Source organism: Hetaerina americana, unplaced genomic scaffold (genome assembly GCF_022747635.1).
Source record: "Hetaerina americana unplaced genomic scaffold, ioHetAmer1.1.p SCAF_1, whole genome shotgun sequence".
Taxonomy (NCBI): domain Eukaryota; kingdom Metazoa; phylum Arthropoda; class Insecta; order Odonata; family Calopterygidae; genus Hetaerina; species Hetaerina americana.
In genome coordinates, this window is record NW_027286069.1 from 25,547,439 (window position 1) to 25,567,613 (window position 20,175).

General features: G+C 36.8%; 1 protein-coding gene across 1 annotated transcript; it reads left to right on the forward strand.

The window, feature by feature from the left end:
* Positions 1 to 937: 937 nt before the first annotated feature.
* On the forward strand, positions 938 to 16,140 carry Sse (extra spindle pole bodies like 1, separase). The gene is made up of 11 exons (XM_071599178.1): positions 938 to 1,144; positions 1,217 to 1,346; positions 1,422 to 1,585; positions 4,176 to 4,399; positions 7,392 to 7,499; positions 8,845 to 8,941; positions 9,381 to 9,640; positions 12,209 to 12,322; positions 13,438 to 13,619; positions 14,553 to 14,720; positions 15,713 to 16,140. The coding sequence occupies exons 1-11, from the start codon at positions 1,054 to 1,056 to the stop codon at positions 16,119 to 16,121; spliced, it is 1,947 nt and encodes a 648-aa protein (XP_071455279.1). The 5' UTR covers positions 938 to 1,053; the 3' UTR covers positions 16,122 to 16,140.
* The last annotated feature ends 4,035 nt before the right edge of the window (positions 16,141 to 20,175 follow it).

A 20,175-nucleotide genomic window follows, 5' to 3' on the forward strand; every position in this document is an offset into this window, starting at 1 on the left:
TGAAATTTAAATATTGATTTCAGTTTTTGGGGGTCAATTTTTGCGATCTAGTCAAGACCTTGTGTTTATAGGCAACGTTAGCATAGCTGTACGACATATTTTCCCTACTACTTGGTCGTATGAAATTAGATTTCAAACAGTGGTAATGAATTGATTAAATTTAGCACGTCGACTACGAGCGTCTTGAAGAATATTATTGCTTTCTTTGATGTTTGAAATAATATCATCACTTTGCACTCTTGCACATATTTAGATGACCTTAATGTACAATGACTATTTATAAAAATGTTGCAATTAGGTGAAAGTATGTCACGAATTTGAATATTGAGATGAAATTCGATATATTATTCCAAAATGTTGACATTTAATCTATCTGTGGCATTTGATACACAGTAAAGATGTAGCGAAAATTTTCGAAAAGACACTTTCACATATTATTGTTTTTGTTTACATTCTGACACACGGAGACAAATTTTTCCCGAGCCTCCGAACTTCTTCAATGATACATAATTTTTGAACACTGCCAATCGCATGGGTCAATCCTTAGGCAAAGTGATACGCAGATATAACATTTCATTTTTTATATTTGCGACTTTCTCTAAGGCGTGCCGAAGGAAGTATACAGGAAGAAGTGAGTAGATCTATTCTTGAACTTCATTTACTGGTTGCCAGATGCACTAGCGTCCGTTGTTTTTTAAATGATTTTCAAATTGATTAAGTATTCATTACAATAAAGTATTGATGACAACAGATACTAATAATATCAATGTTTTCGGAAACTGGTACGTTTTTATTATGAATACATCTACATACGGTTTAAGCCCATTCAAATATCTCGCCATACTCTTACCGACCAGTTGCGAAATTCGTTACTCATATTCAATGGCGGGATTTTGGTGGATTTGTGTTTACTTTCAGTTAACTAAACTTGGCCTTCGAGGAGAAAGTACAGGACTGCATATTGGCCAGTACAGTGTATAGATATTTCAGTGATACTAATACACACATTTTTCCATGGAAGTAATTCTAGTCCGGTGACGAACAGCACTCGGGATGGCTCAATACAGTATGGATCAAGTGTTAAATGATGTTTTTGGTTATAACTCAAAACTAAAACACTGTCCCGTCATCTCTTCGTGGGAAGGTATAAACCATTGTTTCTCGTGTTTGATTAAATCATTCCGCTCCTAAATACCCATCCATTATCGTACCTCAGGTTTCTGCAAGATAGCTGCAGAAGAGTGTTTTTCTAAAGGAAATGATTTGGATGCTGTTTTTCACCTAGCGGAAACGCATGCGATATATTTACGTCACAAAGCAGAAACTTCTGCTAATTATCTAATGAGGTAAGAAACGAGGGTAATTAAATTATTCTTAGAGTAGCTTTGTTATTTTACTGATTGTGTTTTTTTCTACTGCAGGAGAAATAACACCAATGATCCAGCCAATGGCAAAGATTCAGTAAAAATTGATTTTGTAGATAATATAAGCCCGGAAAGGAGGCGGTCGTTGAATGGTATAAATACACAGTTTTCAGCGTCTAGAGGACAAGGAATTATCGAACGGCTGAAAGACTTACCTCAAGGTAGAAAACTTCTCTTAGCACTAGTGTAAAAAGATTTGCTCATCGTTGCCTGCCTGCGAATAATTATATACAAAACTAGTCATTCTTCGGATTTTATATGTGAGGGCTTAAGTCCCTGCAACCTTTCAGTGCCATTTTTCTAGAGTTATCTTTCGTAAATATAAAGAGTTGAACTCAATAATTTCTCCTGCAATGAGTTTAGTTTGCGATCATAGTTTATATTGCTTATATTGTCTGACTGTACTTCAATTATATTATCATCTGGATTACCATTGTGACAAGATTCTGAACCCTAGACCATTGTCATTACCCTCTGGGATGTTCAAACTGATTCATAGGTCACAGACGGTAAATTCAATTTTGGTCACATTTCACTGGATAACTAAATAAGGAAAGAGGATATAATTTTATATGTCCTTAGCTTGTGGGGCTTATCAAGACTCTGATTAATAATGCCCGCTTAAGTACTTGTTATGATTAATTCACACTACACATAGAGGGAGTAGAGATGATTAGAACGAACATGCCCATGTACTGATTTTATCATAGAGAATATTGATGCAAAATGGTAGAGTGTTTATGGCTCAGATGAGTGCAATCACATTCCTAGAATATTACCTTTTGAGAGCCTGGGTGACATTGACATGTGAGGGAGAAGATTATAAAGGGAAAGAGAGAGTATGTGGGTTCAGTTTCCCATCCTTCTCTTTATGAGGTGAGCTTGTTTACATCTGCTCATATGTAAATGCCCGGTGAAGTGCAACTTAGCTGATGCAGCTTTGATTAATGAAACAGGCTATATAATGTGGGTTACACTTTTTAACATTGAACTCATTCTTTTGTGTCAGATATTCAGAGGGTGAAGGAAATTTGTTTTTTTTTCTAATATTTAAGATAAAGATTTGCAGAAACATAATAATGATTAATATAATTGGGTAACTAATCCAGTAATGGAGAGAGTTGTAAACTTTTGGCTCTCTTGGGCATCACTTAATCACTGCTCATGTCATCTGGCAGATGCATACCCTTCAAACACATCTCATACTTTTCACTCCATATATGAGGACCTTATTTTGTGTCTTCATGTGATGGTTGCACTCATGGTCTGCTTCTGCCTTGTCTGTATCATCACTTCTGGCGTTAGCACACTGTGTAGGTCGATGCATGGCTAAAGGCATTTGATATGCACTAGGGAGTGTGTGGAGTTGGTTTGAAATGATTAAAGGTAAGGGAAATTGTTGGGAGGTAAGGGTAAGCAACTAGCAGAGGTACCATTGAGGGAAAATCCTTGCTGGGACTTAATGATCATTCATCTTTCAAATCTTGGGGTTCTCATCCCATATGTATATTCATGACAGTCATCTGCCCAATACCAAATGAGATCATACTAATTTTTTAGGGGGATCGATATGGTTCGGGTGCTATCGTACTGGCTTCCCACCCAGAGGGCCCTTTGTAGCTTTGTGGAGGGCACTTTGAGTGAATACGCCGTCCGTCGGATGGGACGTTAGGCTGCGGACCCCTTGGCGCCTTTCGTAAAGAGTAGGCTAATGCTGACGCGGGGTTTCTCTCCCCCCTTCGTCCTTTCCTGTCCATCCCCTATGGTGTAAATGACCTTAGCTGTCGGTCGCCTCCCCTAAAAACTACTACTACTAATTTTTTAGTAAGTCACAGGGGACCCCTTTTTTGAAAAAGGAGTTGGCACATAACCAGTTGCCATCCCTTTGTCCATTTTCAATAATATGGGTACCGACTTCCCAGATGGGCCTTCAATGGTGACAAACAAACTGATATGGGCACGTAGGGCTGCTTCAGTTCTGAGGAATGTGGAAAACTTAAAAAAAAAAGAGAATTACATTGACATAACAATTATTAATTAATTGTCCAAGATTATTTGGTCTTTAGCTGTTCACACATCTGGTGTGGTGATCCTAAATTTCTAGTAGGTTGATAATTCTTGTAGTCATCAAATGGCTGAGTTTTATATTTTGTAATCATAAAGTGGCATACTGTAATACATATAGGACAGCATACCTCTTAAAGTGGAACTTCATTGTGTTGTTACTGATGCTAGTTGGAGTATTAAATAGATTTGATTGCTGAAGAGAGAAATTTCATTCTGATCCCTAGAAATCAATGAAATATTAGTCTGAAAAAAAGTGAAAGTAAAAGACAAGGCCAATCACATAAAGCATTATATTTCATTGCATTTTCCTTCTGCAGTTAAATATTCTTGACAACTGAATGAAGTGGCCATGATTCATGCTTCATAAATATCATCATTGTCAGTGTGGAAATAGTGTTCATATTTGGCAGAAAAAGTACCTATTCATGTTTTTAATGTGAAACATTCATTTTTTTAACTTCTGATCAGTTTTGTCCATAGTAACGCATAGTTCAAAGTTCATAGTTCATTATTCCTAAAACTCAACTTGCTTAGTACTACCTACAATGCTCCACAGCCACTGCTATTAAGCCCATAATTAAATCTTTTGAAAGATATTGCCAAAATTAATATTCTCCCATAGTTTTGAATAGTTGTTTGTTCTTTTTCATTGGGTTTTTTATTTGGGCATATTATATTTTCCAGAATGGACTATAGTGCAAGTTACTTCAGCATTTGATGTGCAATTTGTGGTGAATCCAGAAAAACATAGATATTCCTGCCCTCCGTCCCTCTATGTTACTCGAATGGAATGTGGCCCAAAACCTGCCATCATCACCTCTCAAGTTCACCTTGTGCCAAATCCCTCAATACCACACGGTCAACAGATTTTCCAGAATTCATCTCATGTCACCAAATCATTTATGGAGGTGAGTCGACTATCATTTTTGTGAACCCAAGTGAATTGTTGATTATGCCTGAAAGGGAATGGTATGAGGGGTGTGTGTGGAACATTTTAATAGTAAGAGGAATGATCTGATGTTGGTAATCCAGAGAAGAATGCTAACCATGCTATCTGTCAATCTGTTCATGTGAAATGGTAAGTCTCATTTAAGCATTTTGTGCAAAGCATAAGTGACGACATAACACAAAGTTGATGGAAAATTGAAAGTTGAGGGAGAAATAAATAGTGTCGCTACTTAAGTGTTTTAGATCCACATTATCTTGAACTTAAAATGAGGTTTTCACTGAGAAGTCTAGGACATAATGAGTGTCTACTGCATCTTAATAGGTGTGATCGCAATTTGTTATAAGTTGGTTGCATTAAGAATAGAATAGAGTATGTGTTTCTCTATGAGTTTGTTTATTGCAAGGACACCCACTACAGGCATCTACTTAACAATAATCTACCCTGGGTGGTCAACTTGGTTGTGTATATAAAGCTGTGGTTCCCATGTTGAGTCACCCAGAACATTGAATCGCTGTGATTTTTGCATGATAATCCTTTGTTGTATGTTTACATCCATGACTAGTAAAAAATTCCTGAAAAATATTGTTTAATTCTTTACAATTCAATGAATTTCAAGGCATATCTCCGATTGAATAAATTATTTTTCATTACTTTCAGCCATGTGCAAAACTAGATTATGGGATCTTGCAGACTGCAATTATCCAAAAATAGTACTTTACTGTAATTGGATTCGATTCAGTATCATTATCTGGCAATTTTACAAAAGTATTCTCATTGTTATATAGCACTGGATGCCTGGGTGGGCGGGAAGGGAGGTAGGGCAGGTATCATTGGCAAGGAGAGGGGGTTTTTTCACTGAAGTAAAAATACCAACATATCTTTCCACTCAATTTTATTCGGCACAACTAGTTTTGATGCTTCGGCGACATCCTCTGGTACACATACAGGTCGGTCTTATATATATGGTGGAGGTGATGAGGGGAAAGGGGTAGCTGGAATTGATTGAAGTTAATGGGGGTGGTTCAGGGATGCAGGGGCGGTGGGAGACAGCGAGTGGGGAGGGTAAGGTCCGAGGAGAATGGAGGTGGTCAGGAAGGTTCACGGTTGGGGGTCACAAGGCCCATTGGTTTGACATTGCTAATGTGTTTATGATCTATGAGCTGTTTGGCAAAGTTGAAGATGAAATGGTTGTTTGTGAAGCATGACTTGTGTTCCTTTGATCTTGTTTGGAAAATTCCGTGTCATTGTTCCCAATATAGCTCAAATTGATGTCACTACGTTGGAGCTTGTATACTCCGCTCTCTGTATTTTCCTTCACTGATTTTTTCCTTAGTGGTTCCTTGTAAATGCATGAGTCTTCTGTTCTGAGAAACCCATATCAACAAATGTATACGTTCTAAATTGGTTTCTGGTTGCTACCACCTGAAAAGGATTAAAAACACACTGACAGCACCTTCAGTCCATTATGAATAGAGACAAATTCATTAAGCTTTTTCAAGCTCCAAAAATGAACCATTAGGATTCAGGGTGATATCCCAGGGAAAAAAGTCTCCAGGCCCTCATCAAATCCATTGAAATCCTCACTTTAGCTTACCCATATATTTTTTTCTTGCAAATGTTTTTATTTGTTAGCAAAAGAGTTTTTGATATTGAAATAAATGGTGATGCCCATGAATGCAACACCGGAGCCTACAAATGCTTAAGCAATTTCACTCTTAATTTCAGCCTCTTTAGCAAGAAATCAATCTATATAGATGGAAAACTTCTTAATTTGTCTGCCATAGAAACTAAGGGAAATCTCTAATGTCCCATAGTTTAAACAATTGCTATATCAATATCTTGTTAGCAGTACATTTAAATATAATGATGAATTTATGTATTCAATTGTTCCCGGCTCAACTTTGTGGAAGTTCATGTTTATTAAATGAAGAACAATATAACTTTCCACTGTCCTTTATTCACGCACAACTAGTTTCAATGCCTAAGCGTCATCATCAGGTAATGATGAGGTACCTGATGATGACACTTAAGCGTTGAAACTAGTTGTACGTGAATGAAGGACAGTGGAAAGATACAAATGTGTTCATTTAATAAACATGAATTTATGTCAAATTCCATACAAACTGCGGGAGATACCGCAACAGTAACTTTTGACGCAGTCATCCGCTAATATGCATTTCAATGCAACAATTTCAGTGTGTAAAAATCATTTGCCTTGACTGGGATTCGAACCCTTCTTTGGAATTTGTCAAAGTATAAACACCATGAGTGTTTAAAAGTTGGCTTTAACCTCGGGGACTGTGGCGCGTCGCGCACGAATATGAATGCCTGTGACATTGTATGTACGGCATTTCATCACAACATCTTGTTCCTTTAAAAGCCCCAAAATTTCAGAGTTTAAGAGGACGCCTCGGTAGCTTAACTGGCGAAAGCACTCGACCGGATATTTAGGGATCTGGGTTCGAATCCCAGTCAAGGCGAATGATTTTTACACTCTGAAATTGTTGCATTGAAATGAATTTATGTATTTATAATGCATGTATCCATATTAATCTGACTCCTTATGTAGTGTATGTAATTGTATGCTGTATTTATATGACCTGTTTTATACATGTAAACCACATTCTCTGGAGCAAATTTAAAAAAAGTCATATTATGATTATTAATTGAATTTCTGAGAAAATGAAATCTTCAATCCCAGTTTTAAAAATGATAATGGGATCCTGTTTTTGTGGCAGATTTAGGTCTAAGGTTTTTTTCACCTCACTTTTTCTTAGGTTTTGGAATATTATTCCAAAGATGTCTGAATCGTAAATCATTCCTTTCAAGTAACTGGGTCACAAGAGGAACTTAAAAAATGAATGTCCTTATTACATAATTTGTTTCATCAACAGAATTATCCACATGATATTTAACTGCTAATGACTCAAAATATTTTGGTGCTTTTTCAGGAACTGGAAAATATAATAGCTGATGAACTTCAAGTCTTGAAGAATGGGAAAAAAATGAATCCCAAAGAGTACTGGACAAAGAGGGATGCCCATAGCACACGAATGAAAGTAAGCTATAATAATTAGTAGAGATGTTTTGTTTAAATGACTGAAAACAAGCTCTCTTTATGATGCAGTGGCCAGAGGCTTTCTTTTTAAATTTAATTAACTTAATTCGTAAGTACAAATATTTTGAGGGGAGTTGGTTTACATGACGTGGGTTTTGTACACATCTCTAAATTCCAAACTTGATTTAATAAAAATAATTTGAGTGAAAATATTTTGCATTCAGATGTTCTTTCCATTTCTTTTTCTTAAAAAGTGAGGCAAAAAATTTCTTCATTGATTACAGCGATTCAAAGAGCCTATCCCATTTTTTTTTAATTAGCCCAAATTTATCAGTAAATAAGAGCTTACGTAACTGATGGTACTCGTATTCATAGATATGCTTCTCTCCATGCTTTAAATACAACTGTCTCGGTAAAAAATTATAGCAGCTCATACTGTAGGTCAAAGAAACAATACTCTTTGATTATTTAGTTGTGATTTGAGTTTTTTTTTAACTTAAATTCTCGAGTTGTGACATTCTTATATTGGCTCAGCAGCACACTATCTTCAGCACACTTTAGGTGGCATGCGGGAAAGAATTCTCATGCTGGAAAAATGTAATAATGAGTTAAATTGTTTGACCCTTGTTATCTTTGAGTTGGAATATGTGGATGAAGCACTAAAAAGTACAAACGTACATTCCTTAACCCCTGGTTTAGCACTATACAGCATGTGGAATGTGTTGTCTGTCTTGTGCTGTTGTATACTGATGTTTTTTTTACCCATGTAGTTGTAATTTTTAGCATTACATTCTGTAATAATTATGACTGAAGTCCTTTGAAATTCAGTGCTCCTTTTAATATGTCATTCTCTACTGATCCCTGGTATGTATTTTCATCTCTCCCCTAATCATCACACCTCTTCAACCTATATACTACACTCTGGGCTGATGTTTCCCTTCAGTAGTCTCAACTTGTATATCCGATTGTGAGACTATATTTTCCTCCCAAGTATTTTACCTGGAGTTATGCCATCATATCAGATTAAATACAAGAATGCACACTTTGGGAAGACTATTGCGATGGGGGATTGTCAGGAGAAATCCAAAGGAGTTTGGTGTTAGAATACCATTCAATAATCTGCAGAAAATACCCATATGAGGCATGCAAATATTTCACTTCTTACTCCTCACCTCACATCAAAACAAAAAAGAAACAGCTGTGCCGACTATGCATTAAGGCAAAAGCCTGTTTCGTATGGTAATACTGTGAAATAATCCGTGGAAAATTATGACAGACATTTTGAATTATTATTTCTCTTGAACCTTGCAACTTATCTACTATTTCATTGTTTCATTTGTCGTTAGGTTCTCATGAGCAGTATTGAGAATCAATGGCTAAGGGGCCGTAAGTGCTTATTCCTTGGGAAGTTTATTGATGCTGAAGATGAAAAGAAAATAGAAGGTGAGAGGACACAGTCCATTTTGTCTGCCAAATTTGTGGTTTTCCCCTCCCAATAAAAACAGTTACAAATAAAATAAACCTTAAAATGGTCAAGCTTCACTTCATGAAAGATTTGTATATCCCTGAAATGAAAGAGAGAATACTTTTTCACAGAATTAATTTGGTTTAGTACAATGTGATGCAACACGTTGTATCAAAACAAATATTTATTTTCATCGTCTCCATATTCATTCCTTTCGCTCTTCCTAATTTGGCTAAGTAATTATAATATGAATCAGTTCCCTGGGAACTATTGCAGTAACCCTTTTCTGTGCCCTCAAAGGAAATTTTTATTCTAAATTTAGTTGTTCGATTCCAAGAAGTCCTTCAAATAGTTAAAAAATTTACATCTTGTTAGCATTTGAAATCAAGAGATAGCGAGATGAATTTCTCCTTTCAGCCATGGTGGACAAAGTGCTGACATCTTGCGAGTCTGTTGATGTGTCAGATCGCTCGCGTGGAATCCTCTCCCTTCTCCTGGGTGCAATGCCTAATCTTCAGCCAGCGGAGGTGCACAAGATGCTGCGTGATGCCCTTCCTGATGCGCAACGTGAGCAGATCTCTGAGATGATGGATGCCATCGAAGGCATGAGGGAGTCTTCTTTGAAGACAAAACCTTGCCAGTGGAAGCGACACCCTGTCATTCTTATACTAGACAAGGTTTGTGCCAAGGTTTCGTCAGAAATGGAGGAATCTAATCGTGCTTTTATCATCTTCAAATGAAGTCTGTATGGTCAAAGAACAGGAAAAATATATATGTATGTATGTATATAGATTCCCGGGCAAGGCACTCTGGGCGCCTGCAGCTCCACCCAAGCTATGTGATTTTTTGGGTATCAGATCTTCCTGGGAAACCATAACCGGCACAGGGAAAGGAACTGGCTCTACTTCTCTGATGTGTGAATCTCACACGCCGTATAGGGCTTAGTACTGGGTGAACTCTACCATCAACTACCAAACCGACCTTCGGGTTGATTACTGTGTTTATGGTTTTATATACATACACATATATAATATTTTGATGGCGCAATAGAACACAAATAAAGTAGTAACACTTAAAAGGACACTCACATTGTAGATTGTTTGAGCTTTTGGCCTTCTCTGAGAAAGAAAATATATAAGCCGACGACTTGAAGTTTTCTCATACTTAGCCAATCCACCATCCCAATCCATAGCTGTAAAAATAAGTACTCATTTATGAAAGTGAACTTTTCCTCTGCAGAATGTTAGATATTATATAATCTTAGAAATAAAATTTAGTTCAAATGCATATCCAAATGAGTATTTATGAAGGCTAGATTTTAAAATCCCCTTATATTTCATTGCATTCCTTCTACAATCGTTTTGAGCTGGGAATACCAGTGTTGCTTCTTCCAGTGAATTTCACAGGATATTATGTTGTACTGATAACTAAGCAATCCTTCTCCTCTCTGTTGCTAAAACCAAATCACATCTATGTAATGCCCCGCAAGCTGCTGCAAGGGGTGTAAAAAAAATAAATAAATAATCCCTAGAATACATACATCAATTGACAATGTGAAAGCATTATATGAAAACCGTTCCTGATAAGAAGCTAAAAATTCTATTAAAATATGTTTTGTGGACTATCCATAAAATGTGGCAAGTCTGAAAAGTAGCATGATTTCCGGGATATGATTAAAAAGATTTGATGATTAAATTATTATTAGGACAATTACTATTAAATCATGTTGGCATAATTCTAATGTATTTCAATTTAAAACAAAATCAATATTTGAAATATTATTATTAGGTAATTACAGGTTAAGGTAGGTTTTTGGATGGACATAATTACTAATTAAATAATTTGTGACCTCTAGCAAAAAAAACAACATCCTACTCTACATCAGGTCCCTCTTCAGCTCTGAATACTTTCTTCCTCCCTTCATCCCGTCCAACATCCCTATCCTATTCCTTCCCTTACCTCTTTTGCCCAACATTCTCCCCTCTATCACAGTCTTCGACATACCCCTGCCGGTCAATACCCCCTTCATCCACTTTTACCCACTTCATCCATTTTTAATTTGAAATATATTAATCGATAAATATATTAACCAATAAATTCATTTTCAAATTGAATATTACATAAATATAAGAACACCACAACATAGCGATTAAAAATGTTTAGGTAGAAAAATAAATATTAAAATAGATGTGTGCTCACAATAAATCTTCACCAACTAAATCATGAAGGCCAGAATTAAGCAATCTGTGTTGAAACTGAAGGTCAAACTAAAGTAATCCCATACATTATGCTTTCTTGCTTAGGTTGTCAATGCCTTTTGAGTAGAGTTCATGAAGACAAAACGGTAAGTTTGTTTCCTAAAAAGAAATCCAACCAAGCACAAGAACCATAAATTGTAAGTATAATAAAATACAGGAGCATTGTGGGAGAAAAACGATGCCTTGATGCTGTGGTCACAAAATACCATTATTCTTAAGATAATTATGTTTGGCATAATTATCACAATATATATGTAATAGATGCCTACTAATGCATAATGCCTGGTCATTTAAATTTTGAATTCAGTCGAGGAATTTGTGGTAAATATGCTTTAGTAAATGACAGAATTACTCTGTATTAATAACCATAAACACAGTAATCAACCCGAAGGTCAGTTTGGTAGGTGATGGTAGAGTTCACCCAGTACTAAGCCCTATACGGCGTGTGAAAATTCACACATGAGGGTAGGGTGGCCAGTTCCTTTCCCTGTGTCGGTTATGGTTCCCCAGGAAGACCTAGTCCCCGAAAAATCACATAGCTTCGGTGGGGCTGCAGGTGCCCGGGAATCAAACCCAGGACCCTCCAGTCAGTAGTGAAATGCTCTATCCCCTGGACTACCGCGACCCACTTTGTATTAATATGCAGTTGATATTTATTATTTTATATTTCAATTCTTTTAATTGTGTATCGTGGGAATTATGGCATGATCCATTTTGCTATCTGAGTGAAAAATACAATTCATTAGTTCATATTATATTGCCCTCAATGAAAGAACGCCCATACTATGAACTTCTGATGGGAAGATACTGCCGAGCCAAGAATGGCCATGTATTGCCATTATTATAAATAAATGACATAATTATCAAAAACATTCCTAAATAACTTTTTTAAATGATCTTTGTGGATTATCTGGGCTTTCATCAATGATATTGAAACAGCCAGTTTCATTGTGTTTTCTAATGGAAATCTCCTTTTTTTTTATGCAGAGGATTGAAGGTGTCCCATGGGAAGCAATGCCAGCCCTGGATGGTCATTCTTACAGTCGTGTCCCATCTATACATTTTGCACACGGTCTTTGCGTTGAAAGAAAAAAAATAAAGGTGAGATGATAGGGTAATAAAGAGGATCTTTCATGTGCATTCCTCAAACATATGTTTTACTGTTCAAAAATGAAAGCTTTCCTTTATTCACGTACAATTAGTTTCAACGCTCAATCGTCATCATCAGGTACAATCAAGTCGCAGTCCATTTATACCCCTTTCCCTCGCAGATAGACCCGACAAACCCCCCACCCCACTGTAAACCAACCAAGCACCTGTCGTGACACTTAACACCCCTCTCCCCCCTCCCGATCAACGCCAATCGCAACCCCATTTTATTTCGCCGCCTTCCCCCCCCCTCTCTCACCCACCCCTTCTCTCCCTCATGAATGGTATATAAATGGACTGCCACTTGATTAATTTGTACCTGATGATGACACTTGACCATTGAAACTAGTTGTACGTGAATTAAAGGACAGTAGAAAGATACATTATATTCTTCATTTAATTAAAATGAATTTCCACAAAGTTGAGCCGGAAGCAATTGAATATTCTAGTAATCTCTTTGTATATGCATATATGCACAAGTTGCCAATATCTTTAATTCTAAGAATATAGTCCTCAGTTAACCCAAAATATTTGCAGGAAAAAAGTACATGGGTTCATTCTCAAAAATAAGACACCAAAAAGATTACCAACAGCAGTAATTAATGACAACACATAATGGTCTCACTTTATTTTAATATTAACTTATTTATCTAAGAATCTTATGCCTAAGATATAAGGTGATTTATAAAATTCAATTCATCAATGAGAGATCTTCAAAGTAAGCATACAAGATAAACAAAAAATATTGATTATGTAGTGTCAAACATAACTAGAATCGTTGCAACTCGCAGGGTGCTGAAATTCTTTTTTTGATTTCTTCCAAAGTGTCATGGTCTTCTTATCTGTGACACCCAAAAACATGAATAAGTGAAAAGGGATGTTGATAATTACCTGAATGAAAATCATTGTAACAGCTTGAATAAAATCCATTTTATTTAAATTTTTAGGGCACTCATATTCATGAAACACATTTTTTGCACGACATAACAAACCCTCAGGCTGAAAAATCATTTTCCAATATATTAATACTCCATATCTTTTCTTTGAATGTTGGTGTTTGTTGGCAGGAGGCATACATTGATGCCAGCCAGGGATACTATGTGGTGAATCCAGATGGGACGTTGCCAAAGACTGAGGAGAGAATGGTGCAATACCTGGAGTGCAGACCTGAAATTTGGAAGGGAAAGAAAGGGGTGGAGATGTCCCCTGAAGAGTTCGTTAAAGTCATTAAGGAGCATGACCTACTACTGTGAGTCCACTGGCCAAAGTTTCCCTGATCTGTTCAATCATGCTCTTGGTGAAGTCTGGAATAACTGTCAAAACGGCATTCCCATCTAACACGTTTTCCTTGTTTGCTCTTCCTCACAGTTAGGTCCGTCCCAACCCATGTGAATACAATTGCAGTTAGCAATTTTCGGTTAGCTATTTGTGTCTTTGATTGAAAACCAAATTTAAAATATGTCCATGATAAAGTAGACAACACCAACACTACAATAATGATCTATACTAAGTAATTGTTTATTACTTTCAACAGTAGTGGGCAACGTGATACAATATTTCTTTAAGACATGAACACTATTGGTTGCTACTTAGGAAAGACCTGCGTTTTGGCGAGCATTATTTTTAAAAAATAAATCCATTGCAAAATATGCATGCATATAACAATGTTCTTCCATGAAGTTCAAACCCATTTAAAGCTTGATGTTTATATGTTATACCATTTTGTTTTATACCTTTTGAAAGATTTTTGATACGCTAACTGAATAAGTAAAACATGTAAACTGTGTAGCAAGTTTCTAAAGATGGCAAAATTCTGGATATTGTCTAAATACGAGTCTCGTAATGTATTGATGTTTTGTTTGAATATTATTTTCCATTTCAACACATTTCCAATTTTGCTGAGCTTAGATAATGTAATATGTATGCATTTTTTGACCCTGTATTTCTTTATTTATCACGACAAGTAACAAAAACCAGATATTTCCCATGTAACAACCTTGAATACAGTGAAGTCATGTTTAATCATTAGCTTCACATATTTCCTTTACAAATTTAATGAAAAAAATACATGTGGAGGGGGACCCAAACAAACTAAAATTCTTTATCACTTCAAAACCATGGCCAACAAGAGGCTGCTGAAGATGAAACTTGATAAATAATTTTCTCGTGTGTTTTTGAAAAGGTACTCTGGGCATGGTTCTGGATCAAAGTACATGAAGGATATACAGCACCAGCCAGACTCACTCCGTGCAGTAATGTTATTGATGGGCTGTAGCAGTGCGAAGACAGAACGCCTCTGTCCCCACCTGGATCCATGGGGAGCAGTTTACCTGCACCTGCTTGGCAGAAGGTGAATTCCTGAACCACTTAATTATGAATTATTGTATAAACTGTTTCCTTTAGGTGTACCTCATTGGTTGTCCAGATTTTAGTCACCCATTCTGTAGGTCACCCATGCATGAGCATTGTCCTTTCTTGATTTTACTTGAATATTTTTCGATTTCACCCATTTTACTGTTTGTAATTTATTGGGCATAAGCATTAATTTCATTGCAATATCAATATTCGGCCTATAAAAACATACCATATTATTAAAAAGTGAAAATTAATCAGTGAATACTTGATGTAAAAAGTGAATGGCGCTTAGGTTTAAAAAATCATTATGGCAGTTGAAAATTTCTAAAGAAACAGCGTTGATTCTTTTAATGAGGAATGTTTGGTCAATGTTGGAATTTGAAGAATTAAAAGTCATTTTCATTCTTCCTTATTTCAACTTATGTGGGATATGAATAGTCTCCCTTAGGTGTTATTACAATATATGAATTATGTAGCCAACTATTAGTCATACAATTTATTCATTCCATAACAGGAATCTTTTGCAGGCAGACTCGAGATTACTATTGTAATAATTTTAAATTTCCATCACTAATAGCTTCTTGCACTGCCATCACCTATGTATTTCAATTATTCTATAAAAACCTTCACATTAATTCTGTCTCGTCTTTTTTTTAAATGTACTGTATGTGTACGAAAATAATTCAAAAAAGATTTTTTTTCAATAAGACTGATGTACATGAGTAACTGTTTTCGAATGTGAATTTTTTTTTTTATTTTTAGCAAATAGGGATGTGTATAGCTGGAAAATGAAAACATGTAAATATGGGGCTCCAGGTACCTTAAAATAATAAGAAATTAAATGGGACCTAATTAAAATGTGTTTATATGTATTCATAAAATATTCAATATATGCTTTGAAAAAAATGTTTATTATTATAGTATATATGCTCTATAACTTAAATCCAAAACTTATATGCATCATTGTTTTCCATTTCTATTTGGCAGTCCGTGTGTCGTTGGAATGCTGTGGTCCGTAACTGATTTAGAGTGTGACAAAATCACCATGAAGTTGTTGGATCTTTGGTTGGGTCCAGCTAAGGGTGTGGGGGAAGATAAGAATGATCCCAAAGCAAAAGCAGAGGATGATAAGACAAAGGGGGGTATAAAATTTACTACTCGGATATCGAAAAGTAAGAGGAATGTTGTTTCAGTGCCAAGTTTGAGCGCACCAGAGGTTCTGTCGCTTGCGCATGGTGATCTCCTGAGGTCATGGGCCATGTCCAAGCACGCAGCCAGCCAATTCATGACCTCTGCTTCAATGGTTGCGTATGGAATTCCTGTGCGAGCCACCAGGGGTGAAGATATGGTCTCCTTGTTAAATAAATTGAGCAAAATGTCATTGAATAAAAATTGACAAAAAATTTTCATTTGAAAGTGACTCTTTCTGAAATGTAAAATAGTTTTGTTACATTTGTAAATAAATAAAAATTGTTTTTCATGAAAATAAATTAGCTGTTATTAAAATGTTGAAACCATTTGTGTGAAAAAAATCAAATTGGCTTCCTCTGATCTATTTTGAGGCAGAATGTAAGGTAAGTGCTGAAGAGTGTGTCCATAAGGGACCCAAAAGCATGACGTGAGAGACATATAGAGAGGTAAGGGTAATGGGAGAATAGGGAATCATAGACAGCTGCCCATATAATAACCCTTTATCCACCCAGGAAAAGCCCCTTGCTAGCTTGATGGCAGCCTTCTCAACAATGTTTTTACTGTGTATTTCTATTAATTTGCTAAGCCATTCAGTAAACCAAAAAGAGTGAACAATTTAATTCAATTTTCCACATTCATATAAATCAAGGATTGTAATTGAATTCAGATTACTCTTGCAATTCCTTTCCAAAATAGATATTTCTTTAATAAGGTACCTATCTATTTAAAATATGGCAAATTCCAACAATGTAAGCAGAATGGATTAAAACAGGTGAAAATCAGCCTTGTTGGGAAATTTTTGTGTGTAATGCTGTCCTTGTAATAGCGCAAAATATATTTTTTAATCAATTTCATGAACGTAACATAAAAATAAATGTTTAGAGTTGATGCCCTTTACAAAAACACTAAATATCTGAAAATGATTGCTTTTGAAAAATATATATCCACTTTAAAGAGGCCAACCAGTAAAAAGACAACTCTTCCAGATAATACTTTGGAATAATGATTCCTGTCTGGGTTCATCCCGCCATAAAATTTTATCTTTGAACATTAACTCAAGATATTGTGTAAAACTTATTTATGACGGGGTAATGAATGTTGATTCAAAGCCACATGTGTTAATAATTCTGGTATTCAAATATCCAATGTTGTTTAATTCATTTTTCATCAAGATATGTCAACTCTTTCATGGTATTGGGTGGTTACATCGCCAATATCTACCCTCCGTTACTAACAAAATGAAATCCATAAGAGTAAATTAAAAAAATAATTTTTAGACTATTTCCTTCATTTAACACGGATACAAGATAAGAAACCCATTTATGGTTTCCCTAAGTCATTGTCATCAATAAATGTTGAAACTAAACAATTGGAAACTTCCCCGTAATTCTAGTTATAAAATACCGCCGAGCGAAGAAGCGCCACGAAATGCCACTGAAATGCGGCAGGATTGGGAATCATTTTACCCGCTAAACCTTAACCCTTTGGGTACTATTTACCCTTTGCGTGGATTGCGCGAAACACTCGGTCCTTCATGAGCTCGAAATTCGCACAAAAACGTGGTCGATTGACCCGTTCAAGGTCAGATCGGGAGAAATCAGCCGAACCAGGGATCGTTCAAGGTTACCCCAGAGCGGCTGAAGGACACGAAAAAGAGTCAACTGGGACCCTTAAGACGGAGGTTATCGACCAATATTATTGGACAGTAAACAAATAGCTAAGAAATTAGCATTCTTGAGTTCTTTATGCCGTAATGAGAATGATGCGAAGCCCGCGTTCATCGTTTGATCCGTTAATGGGTAGAATAATTAATCGTATGCATTTTTATTCCTCTAATTATCTAGAAGAAGCAAATATATTCGGAGTTCCCTTCACTGTATGCGCATGCTATCAAGTTTGCAATGATAAACTTTCTTAATATTGGCCGTAGAGAACCGTTTCAAAGACCAACGCAATCTGCATGGTGAATACATGCCGACAGTGCAACAAGTTGGAACCAAATGTGTGCCATAAACATTTTGGGGATTCTTCTGCGCTCGGACGCGTATCGGCCGGCCGCCTGGCCTCGTGGCGACTAAAGCAACAAGCCGATACCCCCCTCCCCCCACATCGACGACTATAAAAATCCTACCGCTCTTGAAAAGCTGGGAAAGGGTAATCAGCGACTCAGAATCAACTGCTTGCTCTATGCTTACATTGCATGAGACCACGCAGGGTCAGGCGTTCCCATCCGCGCGCGAACGGATTTCCAAATATTGTAAAATAAAGGATGGCAACTGAACCATGGCATAATCAACATGTATGCATTGGGCAGATCACGGACGTGTTTGAAACGAATTTTTGCGGTTAATATGAAGAAAGGTTTGACGTTTAACTTAACATCATAAATACGTTTAGGAAAAAGAAAGGTTAGATAGGATTCAAGATGCTAATTTGAATTTCATACGCTCTAAAGTAGTTTTTCACAAACCTTTTCGAGCCGCCGCCCCCTTGGATCCATAGACTCAACGTCCCCCAATTGATTGCTTTAAAATAATAATCAAAATCATAAAGCAAAATAACTAACTGACGAACAATGAAATAATTAATTTAAAAACAATGACTGATCAAATGTTTATTTAGAATCCAATGGATTTATAGTTTTCATATCACATGTATGAAAAAGACTTAATACACAATAAAAGGAACTTAGTTGAGAATATACTTTTTGCATAAAAATAAATTATAAAAACAAAGATTTTTGAAAAAGGTATTTTTGGAAGTTGACATACCATTTTCAGAAATTCATTGAAAAGACGACCGTGATGTCAATCGAGAGAATATCACGATTGACAACATGCGATCCGGATAAATATACCTGTATATATTGGACATTTCATTGCGCGCTGGGGGTGACATCAGCTGTGAGCCTCTCGCGTGAGCCTGTAGTGAGAATCTCCGTCGATTCGCGGTGGGAGAGAGCAAAGACCATTCCTGATTCTTAAAACGGGAAAGTTTCGGCCAGTCGGTAAACCAACAGTTTAGAAATATTATGAAGAGACCATTGCCATTGTAGTACACGAGTAAAATATTTGCGAAAATTTCTACACATACCCGCAAAGGAATATTTTGTAATTCCCGAGGTAATAAGGAACAGTTGCATGTTATGGTTGCTGCCCAAAGTGGTCCAAATGGTGGAATAACCTTCAAACGCGATGAAACTTCAGGCGTCGAGAAATCAGCACTTTTGCAAAGCAAAGATTTGAACGCGATCGTGGGACAGTTATTGACTTGCGATTTCTTTGGAAAGCTAACCAGAGTTAGTTGAATTGCGAAAACCTAAAGAACTACAAAATTCTTTCGAAATCTATGAATACCCTATTACGACTATTCAAGAGCGGTTCGATCGCTTTAGTCGTCGAAGCGGGATCCGGCTTGTTGCTTCAGTCGCCACGAGGCCAGGCGGCCGGCCGATGCGCGTCCGAGCGCAGAAGAATCCCCAAAATGTTTATGGCACACATTTGGTTCCAACTTGTTGCACTGTCGGCATGTATTCACCATGCAGATTGCGTTGGTCTTTGAAACGGTTCTCTACGGCCAATATTAAGAAAGTTTATCATTGCAAACTTGATAGCATGCGCATACAGTGAAGGGAACTCCGAATATATTTGCTTCTTCTAGATAATTAGAGGAATAAAAATGCATACGATTAATTATTCTACCCATTAACGGATCAAACGATGAACGCGGGCTTCGCATCATTCTCATTACGGCATAAAGAACTCAAGAATGCTAATTTCTTAGCTATTTGTTTACTGTCCAATAATATTGGTCGATAACCTCCGTCTTAAGGGTCCCAGTTGACTCTTTTTCGTGTCCTTCAGCCGCTCTGGGGTAACCTTGAACGATCCCTGGTTCGGCTGATTTCTCCCGATCTGACCTTGAACGGGTCAATCGACCACGTTTTTGTGCGAATTTCGAGCTCATGAAGGACCGAGTGTTTCGTGCGATCCACGCAAGGGTAAAATAGTACCCAAAGGGTTAAGGTTTAGCGGGTAAAATGATTCCGACTCCTGCCGCATTTCAGTGGCATTTCGTGGCGCTTCTCCGCTCGGCGGTATCTTCGAATCGGAAGTTCGCAGCTGGGAAGTTCTTTTGCGGAAGGTGATGTATGACGAACTAAGGAATCGAATTTGTCGCCGCAGGTGGTGAAATGTACGATGCCATCATTTCCACAACGCACACTTAAAAGAATTGATACATTAATTAATAAATATCGA